This window comes from Nyctibius grandis, chromosome 20 (assembly GCF_013368605.1).
Source record: "Nyctibius grandis isolate bNycGra1 chromosome 20, bNycGra1.pri, whole genome shotgun sequence".
Taxonomy (NCBI): Eukaryota; Metazoa; Chordata; class Aves; order Nyctibiiformes; family Nyctibiidae; genus Nyctibius; species Nyctibius grandis.
In genome coordinates, this window is record NC_090677.1 from 174,335 (window position 1) to 191,391 (window position 17,057).

At 59.3% G+C, this 17,057-nt stretch overlaps 1 protein-coding gene across 1 annotated transcript; it reads right to left on the reverse strand.

Annotated features, from left to right (window-relative positions):
• Positions 1-334: 334 nt before the first annotated feature.
• ADAM8 (ADAM metallopeptidase domain 8) lies at positions 335-16,728 on the reverse strand. The gene is made up of 22 exons (XM_068416688.1): positions 16,674-16,728; positions 15,455-15,564; positions 11,116-11,192; positions 10,749-10,827; positions 10,562-10,638; positions 8,247-8,433; positions 7,702-7,767; positions 7,532-7,600; positions 6,742-6,911; positions 6,573-6,654; positions 5,732-5,880; positions 5,321-5,498; positions 3,751-3,840; positions 2,459-2,654; positions 2,132-2,231; positions 1,829-2,012; positions 1,654-1,731; positions 1,481-1,565; positions 1,185-1,299; positions 904-1,078; positions 766-813; positions 335-508 (listed from the first exon to the last, which is right to left on the reverse strand). The coding sequence occupies exons 1-22, from the start codon at positions 16,726-16,728 to the stop codon at positions 335-337; spliced, it is 2,544 nt and encodes an 847-aa protein (XP_068272789.1).
• Positions 16,729-17,057: the final 329 nt, after the last annotated feature.

Below are 17,057 nucleotides of genomic sequence, written 5' to 3' on the forward strand. Positions count from 1 at the left end.
GACACATTCAGGACATCAGGAGAGAAGGCAGCAGCTCCCAGGGTGCAGGAGAGCCTGGACCAACTGGGGCTGGCCCCAAAACCAGAGCTGGCATCGTCCCCGCTCCTGGTCTCCTCACGAAGCCTCAGCTGAAGGCTCTCCCTGGGCCAGGCATGAGGCTACGGGGTCTGTTAAGGCACAACTCAAATATCTGTAAACACGGGTGCCCTCCCAGGGGAGGGTCCAGCGAGCGATTCAAGTAAGGGTGGAAGAGAGGCGGTGGCTCCCCAGCTGTGCTGGCCAAGCGCCAGAGCCACCAACTCCTCAGCTGCGGTAGTGGATGGAGCATCCTTGGTCACCTCCTGGCCAGGGGTGGCTTCAAGGCCACCTTCGGGGGTTTGCTCTGCTGAAAGACCGAGGGGGCTGTTGGCGGTGGGTGAGGGAGGGCCGGTCCTGGCATCTGTTTGCCATGGCGTGGTGCCTTGCTCGTCAGTGCTGGGAGAGGCTTGCTGGGCGGCTTCGGCTTCGCCTGGAGGGAGGAGAACAGAGACTCGAGTTCCTTGCCTGGGCCCCAAGGAGGGACCTGGAGGGGGACAAGGAGCAGAGGAAGGGCCCCCCCTGCCCAAGTCATCAGTTGCCTGGGCCGCCCTATGGATGTGCCCCACACGTCTGGGGCTGGGCAGGCCAGGGGAGGCTGGAAGGGGGGTGTCTGAGAGCAGCCGTGGGCCACGGGAAGGACAGGCCACCCCACCAAGCGGCAGCGGTGGCTTTTGGAGGGGTGGTTACCTGCAGGGGCCATCCTGGAGATGTCACCTGGGGGGCTGGTGCCGGTGGCTGCAGGGTCAGCAAAATGTGGGGTGAGAGGCTGCCCTGCCACCCCCGCCATGAAGGTCACCCCCGCCGGGGCTCTGCTCGGTCCCTCACCTGCGGGGCCGGGCGGTGGGGCCCGAGGGGCCGGGCATCCCGCGGGGCTGCCGTGCTGCTGAGCAGGTTGGGGCGGCCGATGTCATGTCGGGACAGCTGGCGGCGGGGAGGTCGCGTCCGGCCACCCTCCTGGAAGAGCGGGTTGGCGAGGCCGGCAGCCGGCCTGCCCGAGGTCCTCCTGCGGGGCACGGGGACAGTGGGGGGCTGCTCCGGGCACTCCTTGAGCTCAGCCTGCGTGGCCGTGGCTCAGCCCCGCTGCGGGGCAGAGGAGGGGGGATTACCCTTTCTGGCAGTGCCGGGTCCCCCTGCCCCGGAGGAGCACCACGCCGCCGCCGAGCAGGATGCCGGAGAGTGCCAGCACGGCCAGCACAGCCGCCAAGACCACGCTGCTGCTCCCTGCGGAGACCCGGTCAGCGTCAGGACAGGCACCCCCATGCTGGGGACGCCCAGCGGGGATGGAGCCCACCAGCACTGTGGCACCACCAGCACCACCGCCAACCCCCTCCCCAGGCCCTTTCCCCTGCATGTGTGCCAGGCCGACGGAGCTGGCGCCGGCCACGCACAGAGGTGGCCGTACCTGCCGCCATCTCTAGAACCTTCTGCTCGCAGTAGGGCGCTGCCCAGCCCGGCTCGCAGTGACACTCCCGCTTGTGGTTGCACACCTGTGGTGAGGGAGGAACGCGTCAGGGTGGTGGGCACGCTGCAGGGGTCGGGACTGCTGCTCCGGGGGAGGGCAATCCCACAGCGTACCCCATGGTTGTTGCACTTGGCCGAGCAGTTCTTGTTGCCGTAGACCAGGAGGTTCTGGCAGCGCCCGGCGTAGCAGACCTGGGGGCAGGCAGGGGGGCTCTGAGGCTGCCCCGGGTCCCCCCGGACAGCAGACACCCCCCCTCTGCCACCCCAGCGTGGCCTCCAGCGCACTCACCATCTCCTCTCCACACTTGGCGCCGGTGGGCACGAGCCTGAGCTTGGCCACCGCCTCGTTGGCGTCGCTGCTGGCGATGACCGCCTTGCACTTGAAGCGGCCAAAGAAGAGGGAGTAGGAGCCGCCGCCGAGGACAGGGCTGGCATTGTCACTCAGGCACAGCAGCGTGCCACACTTCACGTCCCTGCGGGAGAAGCAGCTGTGGGCACCAGCGGCGGGGGTGTCACGGGGCTGGGGAGCTTCGCTCGGCCCCGCAGTGCTGTGGCTGGACACGGATGCCACCCGCTGCCCCCAGCTCCTTACTTGGGGCTGCAGGGCCGCTTCCCATACTCAGTGAGGCAGTGGAGGTGAAGGTGCTGCTCGCTGTTGTGCTTAAAGCAGATGTCAGGAGCCACCTGGGCCTCTGCAGGACACATGGAAAGGGTCACACGGAGCCAGAGCCCGCAGCAAGCCGGTGGCACCGGCATCAGTAGCCACGCTTTAGGGTCAGGAGCCATAGCACCCCAGCTAGGGTTGCAGGAGGGGACCACAGCTGTGTGATGCCCTGGCCCGAGGAGCCGGGACTCCTGGGCACATCACCCGGCATGTAGGGCAAGGAGGGTGGGTGGGCAGGGTGGGGGGAGCAGCTACCTGCGCCCCAGAGCGTGCGGCACTGCTCGCTGTGCGAGGGGCAGGCCCCGTTGTAGCAGTAGCCGTTGCCATTCTGGCAGGAGATGCCGTTCTCCTGGAAGACGTCCTCCGGGCACTCAGCGCTGAGGCCAGTGCAGTGCTCGGGCAGGTCACAGTCATTCTTGCTGGCCCGGCAGAGCACACCAGCAGCCTTCACCTGCACAGAGAAGGGGGTGTCGGCACTGCCTCGATGTTCTTGCATCCCCGGAGCCACACAGGCACCACAGCCCAGCAGCACCCTGGTCTTCAAAACATCTCCCAGCACCCCACAGATCCAGACATGGCAGCTTGTGCCGCTCTGGCACCAAGACGTTTGCTATTGACTGCACTACGGCACAGGACGGAGACACCATCAGGCCTTGGACTGGGTCTTCCCATAGTTAAGTCCCTCACTGAGGGCAACGCCTTGTGCTTTGCTTTTATTCTGGACTTGCCCTGGGATCCTCTTCCAGCCCTGTCTCTTCTCATCGCGGCATCTCTCACGCCTGCCTGCAGGAACCAATGCATGTAACAACGTTCTCTTGGACAAATGGAGCCGAAGAGGCAGGTTGGTTTCCCGCATCAGGAATGGGCCATGCTGGTCTCTGCTGAACATTGCCCAGTTCTTCAACACCTTTCATCCTGCACCTAACCTAACAGCGCCGGGGGACCTGGGCTCCAGGATGCCAGAAACAGGCTGCTTCACCTTCCCAACTGCTGCCCACCTGAGATGCTGACTGCCCATGGAGTGAAAGTCACAGAATCACAGACTGGTTAGGGTTGGAAGGGACCTCTGGAGACCATCCAGTCCAACCCCCTGCCAAAGCAGGGTCACCCTGAGCACGTTGCACAGAGTCATGTCCAGGTGGGTTTTGAATATCTCCAGAGAAGGAGACTCACCACCCTCCCTGGGCAGCCTGTGCCAGGGCTCTGGCACCCTCACAGTAAAGACGTTTTTTCCTCATATTGAGATCAAACTTCCCATGTTTCAGTTTGTGCCCATTGCCCCTTGTCCTGTCGCTGGGCACCACTGAGAAGAGTCTGGCAAGAGATCATTGAATGGAAAGAGAGCATCGAATGGAAAGCGTTGATTCCCCCCCAAAACCATTGGGTGCATTTGACTCTGGGCAGGTTGACACAGAGGTCCTTCAGGCTCTCCAGTGGGCTATGGACACACCTCGCCTCTAACCAGGAAGCTCTGGAGGAGCCTGGGGCAGGGCTGCATGCCCGCCAGCTCCCTTCCCTGCCAAGGTGGTCCCCGGCGGCGGCAGTACCTTGCAGTCCTGGCAGCAGTCCCCCCGGGCGCACTCAGCTCCCTCTCTCAGCTGGCAAGTGGTGGCATTGCAGCAGCGGTCGGTGCACTCCTTCGAGACAGGGAGAGAGTGAAACCCTCCCGAAAGCCCCCTGAAAGACCCTTTCCTTCCTTTCCTTTCTGGGGGGGGCGGTGGCCAGGTGCCATGTCACCACGTACCAATGGCAGCGTAGCCACCACGGGCTGAACCATGGGGCAAAACCACAGCATCATCCCAGGTGTGACCCATTCCTGCCACCTCTTTACCCCCATTACCAACACCAAACCAAAGCACCAGGAGAGGTTTTTCAGAATATGGGGCCTGCTCTCTGGTAGCACCCTTTGCACATCTCCAGGAAGGAGAAAACAGGAGGATCTCTGTGCTCTCTGCATCAGGGGAGCATCCCTTCAGGTCCCAGAGCAGGACTGTGTCCCCGAGATTTATCCCAGAGACATTGCCTGGCTGATTGTCTCAAATACCCGCCCTGCGATGCAGTGATGGGTCACTAGGGATGAGGAAAAGCTGAGCACAACTCTTGAAAGGACACCATGCCATGATGGCCCCCTCCTTGGATCACCTCTTTGGAGGACATGCTGGGGGAATGTCCATCTTTCCTAGGCACGCTCCTGCTAAAATCACAGCCAGCTACATGAAGTGGGGGGCAGGCACACACCCAAGTTAACGAATAGACTCCGCAAGTTATTTTTTGTCAGAAGCATCAGGAACACAAGGAATCATAGAATCATAGAATGTTAGGGGTTGGAAGGGACCTCTGGAGATCATCGAGTCCAACCCCCTGCCAGAGCAGGACCAGTCTAGGGCAGGTTACACAGGGACACATCCAGATGGGTCTTGAAGGTCTCCAGAGAAGGAGACTCCACAGCCTCTCTGGGGAGCCTGTTCCAGTGCTCTGTAACCCTCACAGTAAAGAAGTTGTTCCTCATGTTGAGGTTGAACTTCCTGTGCTCCAGCTTGCATCCATTGCCCCTTGTCCTGTCGTAGGGCACAAGTGAAAAGAGGTTGCCCCTTTCCTCTTGACACCCAGCCCTCATCTATTTATACCCATTAATCAGATCCCCTCTCAGTCTTCTCTGCTCCAGACTAAAAAGCCCCAGGTCTCTCAACCTTTCCTCATCAGGCAGGTGTTCCAGTCCCTTAATCATCCTCACAGCCCTCCGTTGGACTCTCTCCAGTAGATCTCTGTCCCTCTTGAACTGGGGAGCCCAGAACTGAACGCAATACTCCAGGTGAGGTCTCAGCAGGGTAGAGTAGAGGGGGAGGAGGACCTCCCTCGATCTGCTGGACACACTCTTCTTAATGCACCCCAGGACACCATTGGCCGCCTTGGCCCCAAGGGCACATTGCTGTCCCATGGATAACTTGTTGTCCACCAGGACTCCAAGCTCCTTCTCCATGGAGCTGCTCTCTAGATGAGTCTTGCAAAGCATGATGTCCAGGGAAGAGGCTTGCACAACCTTTGCTGAGTTTGAATCACAGGGCTCAGGTCCCTGCCGCCCACCCTCCTTCCCGGGCTCTCAGAGAGCGTCCCTACCTCCGGCGTGCCGCAGTCGCACTGCTCCCCGCGCTCCACGAACTGGTTCCCGCACACCGGCCCCCCATACAGCTCATCCGCCCCGGGGACGTTCAGCAGGCAGCTGGTCCTGGGGTCCCCAAGGAACTGCCACATGTCATGCTCGCTGCAGCGGCTGAAGAGCTTGGGATACACCAAGCTGAAAGGCCACAAAAACAGGCAGTCATGAGTAGAGATGAGAGCCCGAGGGCCCTCGCACCCACCAGCCCAGGGAGCAGCTGGAGGGCCACCGACAGACCTTTGGAGTTCAGCTTAACATGAAGTGTCCACCCAGACCTGACCATCTCACAGGCTTCACACCATCAGGGCAGTTCTGGAGGACACCTCGAGATATTTGCTGCCCAGGGATATTCCCCTTTCTCTATCACTCACCCAACACTCGCTGCCATGACACATCCTCCATCAGCTTTGGGGACAGGGCAGCGGCAACCAGCAACGTCTTCATCATGAGACATCCCCAGGTTGTGCCCCATCTCGTGAGCCATGGTGGACGCAGCGCCGATAGGATTCATGCTGTGGTCCTGTGGGACAAGAAGTGCCGCGTGGTTCAAATGCTCTCCACAGCATCTCCATGAGGCCCACTGGGGCTGTTCAACTGCTCAGTGCCGGTCTCGCTGCTGTCTGCAGTTCATTCCCTAACGCTGCCATGCTGAGGAAAAGGAGGACAAAAGCTGGACTTGGTCCCGTGGCCCGTGAAGACCTCCAGACTGGGCTCTCAGGGGTGTAAGTGAGCCTAGATATAGCGGCTACCCTGAAACAACGCTTTGTGGTGGTTCTGGATGGCCACAGGTCCCATGACCGACCACTTCCGCTCCAGCAAAGGATGCCCTCCCTGGGAAGGGATGAGGAGCACAGACAGGATGGCCGAGGAGCAATTGCAGACCAAGTCCCAGCCACCTCACAGGTGCTGGGAGCAGCCTTGTGTCCACGGAGATGCTCTGGGAGGCTCTACAGGGCTCAGGTATATCAGAGCCCTCTGCAGGCACCCAGATGGGTTTCCACAGCTACCCTTCCCCTGCGGCCCCCACACTTCTCTGGGGGTCAGTCAGTCAAGGGTCGGAGATGCCAGGAACCAGATCCAGCCCTAAGGCTGCGGAGGGGGAAAGCTGGACACCAGTGGAGGTGAGACCCACTCTGGAAAATACAATGCAGGGAGCACAGACCATGAGAGAGCTGCTGCCCTCCTGGCGCATGCCCAGGCAGAGGGACCCACCTGGTTGACACCGCCCGAGTCCCTGGTGCACATCACAAGCTTCTTGGCGAGCCCTACGGTCGTGCCGTGGAAGTCTATGCCCCTGTGGATTGAGATGCCACCATAGCCATGTGGCCCGGGCAGCAGCAGGGCTGCAAGGATGGTGAGGTGATGCCCCCCCCATCCTTACGTGATCAGCTGAGCATTGTCGTGTGGCTTCCTCCGCAGCAGCTCTGCCTCCCGCCAGTGGAGGAAGTTGTCCAGCATCACCTCTGGGTTGGGACTGACCACGATTTTGTCCTTGTGGCTCCACACCTCCAAGCCGATCAAGGCCACTCGCAGGTGAAGAGGCTGGTAAAGCTGGGGGGGGGAGACAGCCCGGAGGGAGCACTTGGATTTGAGCTGCACAAGCAGAGGGAAGGTCCCACCTCCCATGGGGAACCACAGCCAAGCCCAGGACCCCACCTCACTGTGCATCATCAGCCCTGTCACCCCAGCCTGGGGTGACCACATAGACAGGGTTTACCCTAGGACCTCTTGCCTCCTTCTTGGCCAGTGAACACTGGGATGCTGCTCCCACACGGCCAACCGACGAGTGAGGCTGGAGCAAGGCAAGCAGAAACTCCCCCTTGGTACCCTGCATCCATCACCCTCCCCTCATTAGCACCCGCTCCAGCTTGAGAGTGGCCGTGGGACGAGCTCCCAGGGCTTATGAGAAGAAATTTCTTGCCCCTTGAGCTGGGAAGCAGCCATCCCATGCTCCTGAGGACCCAGGACTGAGCTGCTTGTCACGTCCACTTTGCACACCCCATTGGCCAAGGGAGTCAGTCACCCTGCAGCAGCCCGCCTACAGGCTTGATATCAGCTCCAGTTCCATTGCCCTGCCCACGCCAATCTCTCTCCCGCCGTGTTCATGCCCGTGCTGGCACTGTAGGCCATGTGTGGGAGTGGGGCGGGCAGATCCAGACCCCTGGGCTCACCTTGTCAACGTGGTTCACGATTTCCTTCATGCGGTTCTGCACTGTGCGCAAGTCCTTGTGTTTCCTGAACTACGGGAAGGACACAGAAAGATTTGAGGCTAGCTTTGACCTCCTCACTGCAGTGGGTGACAGCGAAAACGCAGGCACCGTCTCACTCCCTCCATGCTTACCTCCTCGTTGTCCACAACCAGGACTAGCTCCACGTATCGGGGACCTTTGTGTAACGGAGCTGATTTCTGGAAGGGGAGAGGAAAGTGAGCGTAAAGAAGGGCTCAGCTCTGCAGCTTGCTGAGCCCCACGGTTGACCCTCCAGTGGGATGTGTTGGATCCTGGAGCATCTTCCAATGTTATTAAAGGCTAGTAGGTCTTCTAGCTCTGCTTTCTGATGTTACTTAGCTGAGTGTTTCAGACATCTTCCAACACACAAGGGAAAACCCAAGCCTGCCACTGGGATAAGGCACAAGAGAGGCTCTGTGGGCATCACGGAGCTCATGGGGCAGGAGGATGCTCCTGCTAATGGTACAGGATCTGAGGACTTGTTCCCACCAGGAGCTAGGGCACGGGAAGCAACCCGTGTTTGGATACCCAACCAACAATGCGTGGGAGAGGAGCATCTCCAAGAGATGCGGTATGGCCCCACTCCTCTCCCAGACTTCACAGGACCTAGGCTCTTGCAAACTCAGTGACAGGAAGGAGAAGCAAAGCAATCCTTAACCCAGCGGTAGAGCTTCATGGCTGCAGGAATTTTCGGTTCGTGGTCATATTCCAGGGTGGCACCGGACTCTCGGCACGTGCCGCGCTTCCCCCGCAGGTGAGCTGCTCTGTACACTGCGTGCTGGCCGGCCGCATCCTCCTCCAGGGGCTCCAGAAGGAAGGTGGTCTCATTCACTCGGAAAAACCCACTGCCAAGAAAGAGGGTGAGCGTCAGGTTGGGGAGATATCTGACAGGACACAGACAGACCCTACACACAGCTCCGCAAGTGCCTGCGACACAAAATACAGCTGCCAAATCCCGGCTAGGAAACCACCGTACCCCTTCGTGCTTCCCATAGGCAGCTTGGATGAGATACAGGCCACTAGCGGGACATGACAGTCAGGTCCTTCTGGCCATGTGGATGAAACCCCATTCAATGCAAAGCCCCAAGCAGCCTTTGGGAGGTGCACGAAGCCCCACATTGCTGTGCAGAGGTACAGGGTGCAGGAGTTCACAGCAACACAAGGGACTGGATGCCTCTTCCCTGTGACCTCACCCGGCCCAAGAGCACATCAAGGAGGTGCTGCAGGACCGAGCTGACCTGGGGCGTACCAGGAGGTGGGGATTAAAGGGAAACATGTCCACAGCATTTGCTTTTGGAGGCCACTGAAGCATCAGTTGAACAAAAGGGCTGTTAGGGAGGCTGGAAACTGGCTGCTGGGCTGGAAGAAAGCAAACCATGGCATGGCAGCCCTGGCTGGTAGCAAGGGGAGTATCCTGTACTGTGGGCAGCAGAAATGTCCCAGGGTTCAGCAAGGAGACCTGCCCAGAGCTGCCAGGCCAGGTTTAACACGGCATTTCTGCTGAGCAGCTCTGGCCTTTGAGGTGCTTTCTGTAAGGTGTCCCATGGGCCCTCTCTGTATCTTCCTTGTCTCCTGTCCTGCCCTTGCACATCTTGTCCTCCTACTACACAAGCATATCAAGTGTCCCATGTATGCACAAGCTGTGCGAGCCAGGGTCTCCACAGACACAACCCCTGCTCTCAAAGTGAGGAGATGGCTGCCACGCAGCTCCAGCAGGTGTTTCTCCTGCAAACGGGAGTTTGCATGTCCCTCGGTGCTCCAGGGACCATCCGTCCTCCTCACACATTCCCCGACGAGGGACCCCTTCCTCTCTGTCTTACTCTCTTGCAATGTCTGGCTGACAGCTGATCTCAAAAGAAGAACAGCAGAGTACGAATCTACCATGGCAAACTGAGCAACCTTGCATGGACCTGGTGGCTTGGGTTACTCCGCAAGGATGCTTTCTGCCGTTAAATGCAGGTAGACCCAAGGCAGCTGTTGAGGAATGAGCACCAGCACGGCCAGCAGCTGGTGTGAAGAGGCAGACAGAGCTGGCCTGATGCACCATATGCTTTCCTTCCCTTTTGGAAAGGCACTCGGCCATCAGCTGTAGGAGCTCGGCATGGCCCAGAGGAGATGTCTGCAAGCCAGTGCGTTGCCATGAGCACACCTTTGTGCCACTGGCTGCAGCACTTGGAGAGAGTTTGGTCCGTTCTGCCCTGGGAAGAGAGGATGGATCCGGGACTAGCTGTGCCTGGCTGCCCAGGGAGGCCACGCCTGCCCGGACCTCCTGTCATGCTCAGGTTTCCAGTCTCATCCTGTGCCAGTCACAGAATCACAGAATCACAGAATCAATCAGGTTGGAAGAGCCCTCTGAGATCATCGAGTCCAACCATTGCCCTGACACCACCATGGCAAATAGACCATGGCACTAAGTGCCATGTCCGGTCTTTTCTTAAACACCTCCAGAGATGATGACTCCACCACTCCCTGGGCAGCCCCTTCCAATGGCTAATGACCCTTGCTGAGAAGAAATGCTTCCTAATGTCCAACCTGAACCTCCCCTGGCGAAGCTTGAGGCTGTGTCCTCTTGTCCTATCGCTAGTTGCCTGGGAGAAGAGGCCGACTCCCACTCCGCTACAACCTCCCTTCAAGTAGTTGTAGAGAGTGATAAGGTCACCTCTGAGCCTCCTCTTCTCCAGTCAACCCCCCTAAAAACAGCAGGCTTAGCTGCAAAACGCTGCGCGCCTTTCCTGCTGGGCACCGAGCCAGGGCGGTCAGCACTCCCACCGTCAGCAGGAAGAGGGATGTCTTCTTCTCTTCCTTGGGGAAAGCTGAGCTCTCCCTCTGTCGGCACAGCTCTGGCTGGCCGGGGCTTGGTCACACCGGCTCACTGTTGTGCTCACCAGGAACAGTGCCGTAGCGTGCACTACGGCCAGGCTCCATGCTGTCCTCCAGCCAGCCACAGTGCCCCGGGGGAGCCGGAGGTCCTACCTGAGCCCACTGCAGGTGCTGATGCTCGCTGCTGAGTCGGCATATCCCTGCACGTGGCCCTGATAAAAGCAGTGATCCTGCGGCCGAGAGAGAGAGGAGAGGTGTAAAGAGGGGTCTGCACCAGCTGTGGGCACGGCGGGGCCCTGCAGGAGCAGGAAAACCGCTCTCCCTGGAGCCAACCCCATACCTGAATGTTCGGCTTCTCCGTGATCTCTGTGCCATCGGCCGAGTAGTGCGTCTCGGTGTAGTGCTGCCCCAGCAGCTCCCTGCAAGATGGGGAAGGGGCATCAGCAGTGACCCCCCCAGTTTTGGGGAGAGGATGGAAAGCTTTGGGGATGAGGTTGGTCAGGTTGGGTATGGTGCGCCCATGACCAACCTGGGTGGGTTTGGCAAGGAGAGGAAAAAAAAAAAATGCAATAATTTGCTAGCGAGAGTCTGGGCTGAGGGCTTGGATCACCGGTGTGGTGACACCAGACCTTGGAGAAGCGATGTTCACAGCAAGGGTGGGAATGGAGCCTCCCCCCGCCCATCCCACCGGGCCCACCCACACTCACTTATTCTTCTTCAGCCGCAGGAGGTAGTCCCTGCCTTCGGCACAGACACTGTAGAAGACGTGGTCTGGGTAGATGCTCTGCATGAAAGAGAGAACAACAGCACAGACCCACCGTCAACAGGAGCAAGAGCTACAGAAGAAAGGACCTGCCCAGAAAGTGGATGGGGGTCTGAATGCACCCTGCTGGAAGACGGCTGCGGGATGGGGAGCCTGTCTGCTCACCCTGGAGGCATCCAGCAAAGACACGGGAAATCAGAGAAGAAAGAAAGCATGTGGGCAATAACGCAAATCCCCAGCACATCCTGAGATAAAGAACAGGTCACCAGCAATGAAACAGAGTCAGCAAAGTCTGGTTTCCCGTGTCTGACACATGGCTGCAGATGGCCGTGCCAGAAACTGAGGTTTCCTACTCATCAATCACAAAGCTCCTTTTTTGGGGACTGTGTTCAGCACTTACTCACAGGCTGAACCACAAAGATCCCCGGAGCCCAACAGCTCTCATCAGCAGAGACTTCCTTATCTCTGACTGATCTAACATGCAACAGCACGGTTAGAGAATAACCCTCTTTGGGTTCTCATCTGCTACTGAAAGTAGATTTTAAGTATCACAATGTGCCAGATGCCCTGAGCATCACCATCATCCTAGTGCTGGTGGAAGGGACCTCAAGGCATCTCAAGTCCAACCTCCAGTCACTATGGCTGGGTCAGGGTGGCTATGGCTCAGCTCAGCCCAGCCCCTGAACCCCCAGGGTGGAGACATCCCTCCAGAAGAAGTGTTTTCCTCTGGGATGTCTTGTGATCTCCATCTGCAGAGGTTGGGCCACAGACCTCCAGAGGTCCCATCCCACCGGGGCCACTGAGAGAGACGATGATCCCTTGCATGGTGTCCCATATCAGGCTGCACCTTTGGCCCCAGGGACCTCCTCAGCCACCACTGCAGCACAGACACCTCTGCTGAGGGCACGTCCTCAGCTCTTACAGGATCCCGGGGTGGAGAGTTGAGCAAAAGGCAAAGCAAGCATCTCCTGCAGGGCCAGCATTCCTCCCCGATGAGGTGTGCAGCCTCTCCCCGGGGAGGATGACGGTGCCTGCGGTCACACAACTGCTCAGTGCTCCCAGGGGGATGACCTGCAACCTGGCAGGAGCCGGGGCTGAGCGGAAAGTCCTGCTGACTCAGTGCCGGTGGGACTGGCTGAGAGGGTTTGCCCATTGCTTGGTCACCCTCAGTTCTACCTAGTTTGCATTTCCAATCCACAGCGACAGCCTGCCAGCCACAAAACACCCTCTCCGCATGCCAAGCAGGTTGCAACAAGCCTGCCGGGCAGCCCCAGCTACAGGCGGACACACCGCCGGTGTGTGGGCATGCTCATGGGTCCCTGGCAAATTCTTCTCCTACGGACAGCGTCTCCCGCCTGACGTGTGTCCACCGACAAAGTGATGCTTTGTTATTGTTGGCAGCGCCAGAGCCAGAAGAGGTCTTAAGAAATGGCAGGAAAGCACTTGGAAGGGGTTGGTGGGTCAGGGATCGTCTCTTGGAGACAACCGCAGGGTAAGTTAAAAAAAGAAAATGCAGCCCTGATAAAGCTTCTCTGAATCACCCCCTTCCTGATTAGCATGGGCTTTGCAAGGGCTCCAGATGGGAAGGCTCTGAAAGCACAGGCAGCCCAGCCCTGCCCCTGCCCGAGCCCTGCTAACCCCGTGACCGTGCTGAGCAAGCAAAGCAGAGCCGTGGCCACAGCACACAGACAGGAGGGATTTCTTCCAGCTGGTTTTATTAAGAGACCCAGAGAGCTTGCAGAGGATGGGGACATGATGCCACCGTCCCACCCCAGCACAAGGTATTTCTTCCCTGGGTGGGAAGAAGCGACGGGTCTTGCTAGGACAGTAGGGGTGAGGCTCATTGCACTGTAGAATCATAGAATCGTTTTGGTTGGAAAAGACCTTTAAGGTAATCAAGTCCAACCATTAACCCAGCAGTGCCAATTCCACCACTAACCCATGTCCCTCAGCACCACATCTACATGGCTTTTAAATCCCTCCAGGGATGGGGACTCCACCACTGCCCTGGGCAGCCTGTTCCAATGCTTTCATAACCCATGTCATGTATCAGAGGATGCAGCACAAGAGAGGAGCAAAAGAAGGCAGGTTGCTGGGCCACCACCGTCCCTTGCTCCTGCTCCATCCAGCCCCACCGCTCACTCTGCAACATCCTGCTGCTTCCTGCAGAGCCCCAGGCTGGGCCAGCAGGAGCTGGGCTGTCTCCACCCAGGCAAAGGACTTCCTTCTTTGCATCAACTGGTTCTGGGATGCTGTGGGGGAGATCAGCAGGGATGTGTGAGCACAGGTGTGCTGGGGGAGAGGCCAGCAACTTGCAGCACCGGGTCTTACACAGACTGGAAACTACTCTCCCATTTCAATACAGCTCTTTGAAATACTGGAGCATGGGAACGAGAGAGATGTCACTTCTGCAATCAAGAGCATGTAGCTATACATCTTCTTGAAGGCCCTTCTTGCTCTTTTTTCAGGTCGCTTTCCATGAAAAACCCAGGTTTGCCACGTGCCCTGTCATGCTGCTGCTAAGGGCAGGTGGGAGAAGACCATGGCCCGTGGGAAGGCTGGCATCCCAGGAGATGCTGTGCTGTAGGACCCAGGTCTCCACCCTGTCTGCAGCACTGAACATCTTGATTTAAGCAAAGCCAGAGGGGACCTGATCTGCTTCAAACCTCACCTGCCAGATGCTCTGCTGGACCAGCCCCATGAGTCCCAACTGCTCTGACCCAGGAACCAGCTCTTGGCCCATGCCCATCCCAGACAGAGACTGCTATGCAAAGCCACAGGAGGAGCTGGAGCAGAAAACGCCCATCCAGCTACCTGTCCTCGCTTCAAAGACGGGCTTGGTGGTGGTCAAGCCTTGCTGAGAACATCTTCCCCACCAAAGTTACTGGGAGAGCAAACCCAACTTCTGTGGAAGAGGAGGAAAAATGGCCTGAAAGGCAGGAGACCCTCAACACAGCAAGTTTGGCAGGTCCAAGGACACCCCCCCCCCCCAATCCAAGACCGAATCCAGGTGCCACCCAGCAGACACCTCCCAAAGTACACAGCTCAAGGTGGATGTCTTCTCCCACACCGTGGAAAGCAGAGGGACCCCGAGATGGGTGAGCTCCCCTTTCCAGGGGGGATCTGTGCAGAGCTGCCCGGCGCGCCCGGCACAGATGGTGTCTCTAAATAGCCTGGGGAATGTTTATCTCGTGGACAAGTTTAGGTTTCTAGAGCAGAGAAAACAGATGCTTTTGGGGAGTGTTTTTGAAGCTAGTTTATCAGAAAGGGTTTGAATCACAGATGAACGTGCTGTATGAAGAGTTTACTAGGAAATAAATGTCCCCAGCCCCTCCATCTCATCAGGTGCTAAAGTCAGAGCTTTTTTGTCCTAGAAAATGAATCCACGTATGTGGCTGAATTTCACTTGAACGCAATGAGGAAAGCATCTTTGAGGTCAAGACCATCATCCTGTGGACGTCAACCCTGAGCGCCAAAACTCCTGAGTCAAACCCCATTCCTTCCCTCAAATTACAAGGTTTCCCAAGAAAAAAATAACACTGGCTTTCTTTCATGTGGGTTTCTGCAACTTTCTGATTCTTATTTCCCTGTCCCAAAGGACAAAAAAGACAAAAAAAAAAACCACCAACCCAGCTCCAGCAAACACAGCAAGAAAAGTGCTTACAGCTCAATGAGGCTTTGCAAATTCCTCCTTAAGCAAAGACCAGATGTCACAAGATCACTGCAAGGCTGCATGAGGTGGCATCGCTGGGTAATGTCTCTGAAGAAAGCATTGGAGAAAGCACCCCCCCTCCCCTTCCCCTTCAAGAGCCAATCCTGCTAGCTGCATTTCCTATTTTGACCCAAAACAGTCCAGGAAAGCTGATCTGATCAACTACTTCAAGATCTTCATCCTCTGTGGTGGAAGCAATGCAGGAAAACGTGCACCAGGTCATTCTTCTGGCACAGGACTAAGGGGGTCCTGCTCTGAGCCCAATGGTGGGCCAAGGGGATCCGGCTCCAAGCCTAGTGGTGGGCCAAGGGGGGTCCAGCTCCGAGCCCAGTGGTGGGCCAAGAGGGTCCATCTCCAAGCCCAGTGGTGGGCCAAGAGGGTCCATCTCCAAGCCCAGTAGTGGGCCAAGGGGGTCCAGCTCCGAGCCCAGTGGTGGGCCAAGGGCCAAGGGGCCAGCTCCAAGCCCAGTGGTGGGCCAAGGGTCTCTGCTGATTGCAACACCCCCCCAAACTCCCTGCAAGGCAGCGAGGGCAGCTGTGCCAAGCCAGTATTTGGAAGTGATGCTACTCACCAGTGGTGCAGAGAGGTCCCTCTTGCCCCGAGGCGCCAGCACCTTGCGCAGCATCACCGTCTCATACTTCTCGACATGGGCGAGCTTCTCCTCCAGCCTGGCAGTGGTGCCTGGGAAAAGTCAGTGGACTTTTAGCTGGGATGCCCAGAAACAACTGAGTCGGGGGGTAATGGAAGTGGCTAACACGAAACTGCAGGGAAGAGCCAAAATAGCAAGTCTTGAACTACCTGCTGGGACCACAACTCCCTGATGGGCTCCAGGGATGCTCCAGTCCCCCCCAGCCCCGGCACCCACAGGGTGCTCAGCATCACCCATGGGCGAGCAGGTCCTTTCAAGGCTGGAAAATCCTACTGAGACCCTGGTGCGTAAAGACAGATGTTCTTCAGCTCCACAGGTTGTGACTTGGAGTCTGGCAGCTGCCGGGGGGGGGGTTGTGTCCTGGAGAACAGCTCACGTCTGAGCTGGCTCATCCCATCCTCCCTTGGCCTCCTCCCTTCCTCTTTTTTTGATGTTTGCGATAAACCCTTCACCCTCCCGGGGAGCCCCGACCCGGGGGCTCGCCCTGCAGCAGTGCCCGGGGTTAGACGGGGCCAGCGGGGCCCCCGGGCAGAGCCGGGCTCCGTCTGCGGGCGCCTGGCGGCCCTCGCCCACGGCTCCCGAGCGGGAGCCAGGAGCCTCCTCACCACCCCCTCGGCCGCCTGAGTCACCCGTCCCCCCCTCTCCAGCACGCCGGCGGTGACAACCCCCCCCCTCGCTCGCAGCATCCTCCTCGCCGAGGGGCCTTCGCGTAACGGCGGGCGCCCCGTCCGCGCTGGTGGCCGCGGGGTCACGGCGGGGGGGCACCGACAGCGTCCCCCTGCCAGCGGAGGTGGCCGAGGGAGGCGAGCCTGGTCCCCAAAGCCCCTTTCTCCATCCCCGGGAGGAGCTCGGGGCGGCGATGCCTGATGCCCCGGTGTCCCCGGGGACACCCCGCCGAGCTGTGACCCGTCCCAAAAGCCACCCGCACCCACCCCCGCCTTGCGCATCCCCCCCCGTGCCGCTTCCCACACGTCCCCTTCATTCCCCGGGGGAAAAGCATCCCCATCCCCGGTACCTCCAACCTTGCCCCGGTGGCAGAACATCCCCCCGGGGAGCCGGGCTTTTGCCCCGCGCCCCCAAAACTTCACGCCCGTCCCACGGGAGGCGGGAGACCCCCGGAGACCCCCCCCCCCGCGCTCACCGTGCACCAGCAGCAGGAGCAGGAGCCGGCGGAGCGGGGCGACCGGCGGGGCCATGGCTCGGAGGTGCCCGCCGTGCCCGGCCCCCCGCGCCGCCGCGCCGGCAGCCCCCGCCCGCCGTGACTCACCGCGGGACGGGGCCGGGGCGGGACCGGGCGGCGACGGGGCCGCCCCCGGCGGGGGCTCGGGGGAGCGGCGGGGGGCGGCGGGGAGGGTCCGGGGGTGTCTGTGGGGTATGGGGGGTGTCTGTGAGGTGTTGGGGAGGGTCCGTGGGGCAAAGAGGAGGGCCCGTGGGGCACTGGGGAGGGTGCATGGGGCATTGGGGAGGGTCCACGGGGCATCAGAGAGGTCCATGAGGAACTGGGGAGGGTCCGTGGGGCACTGGG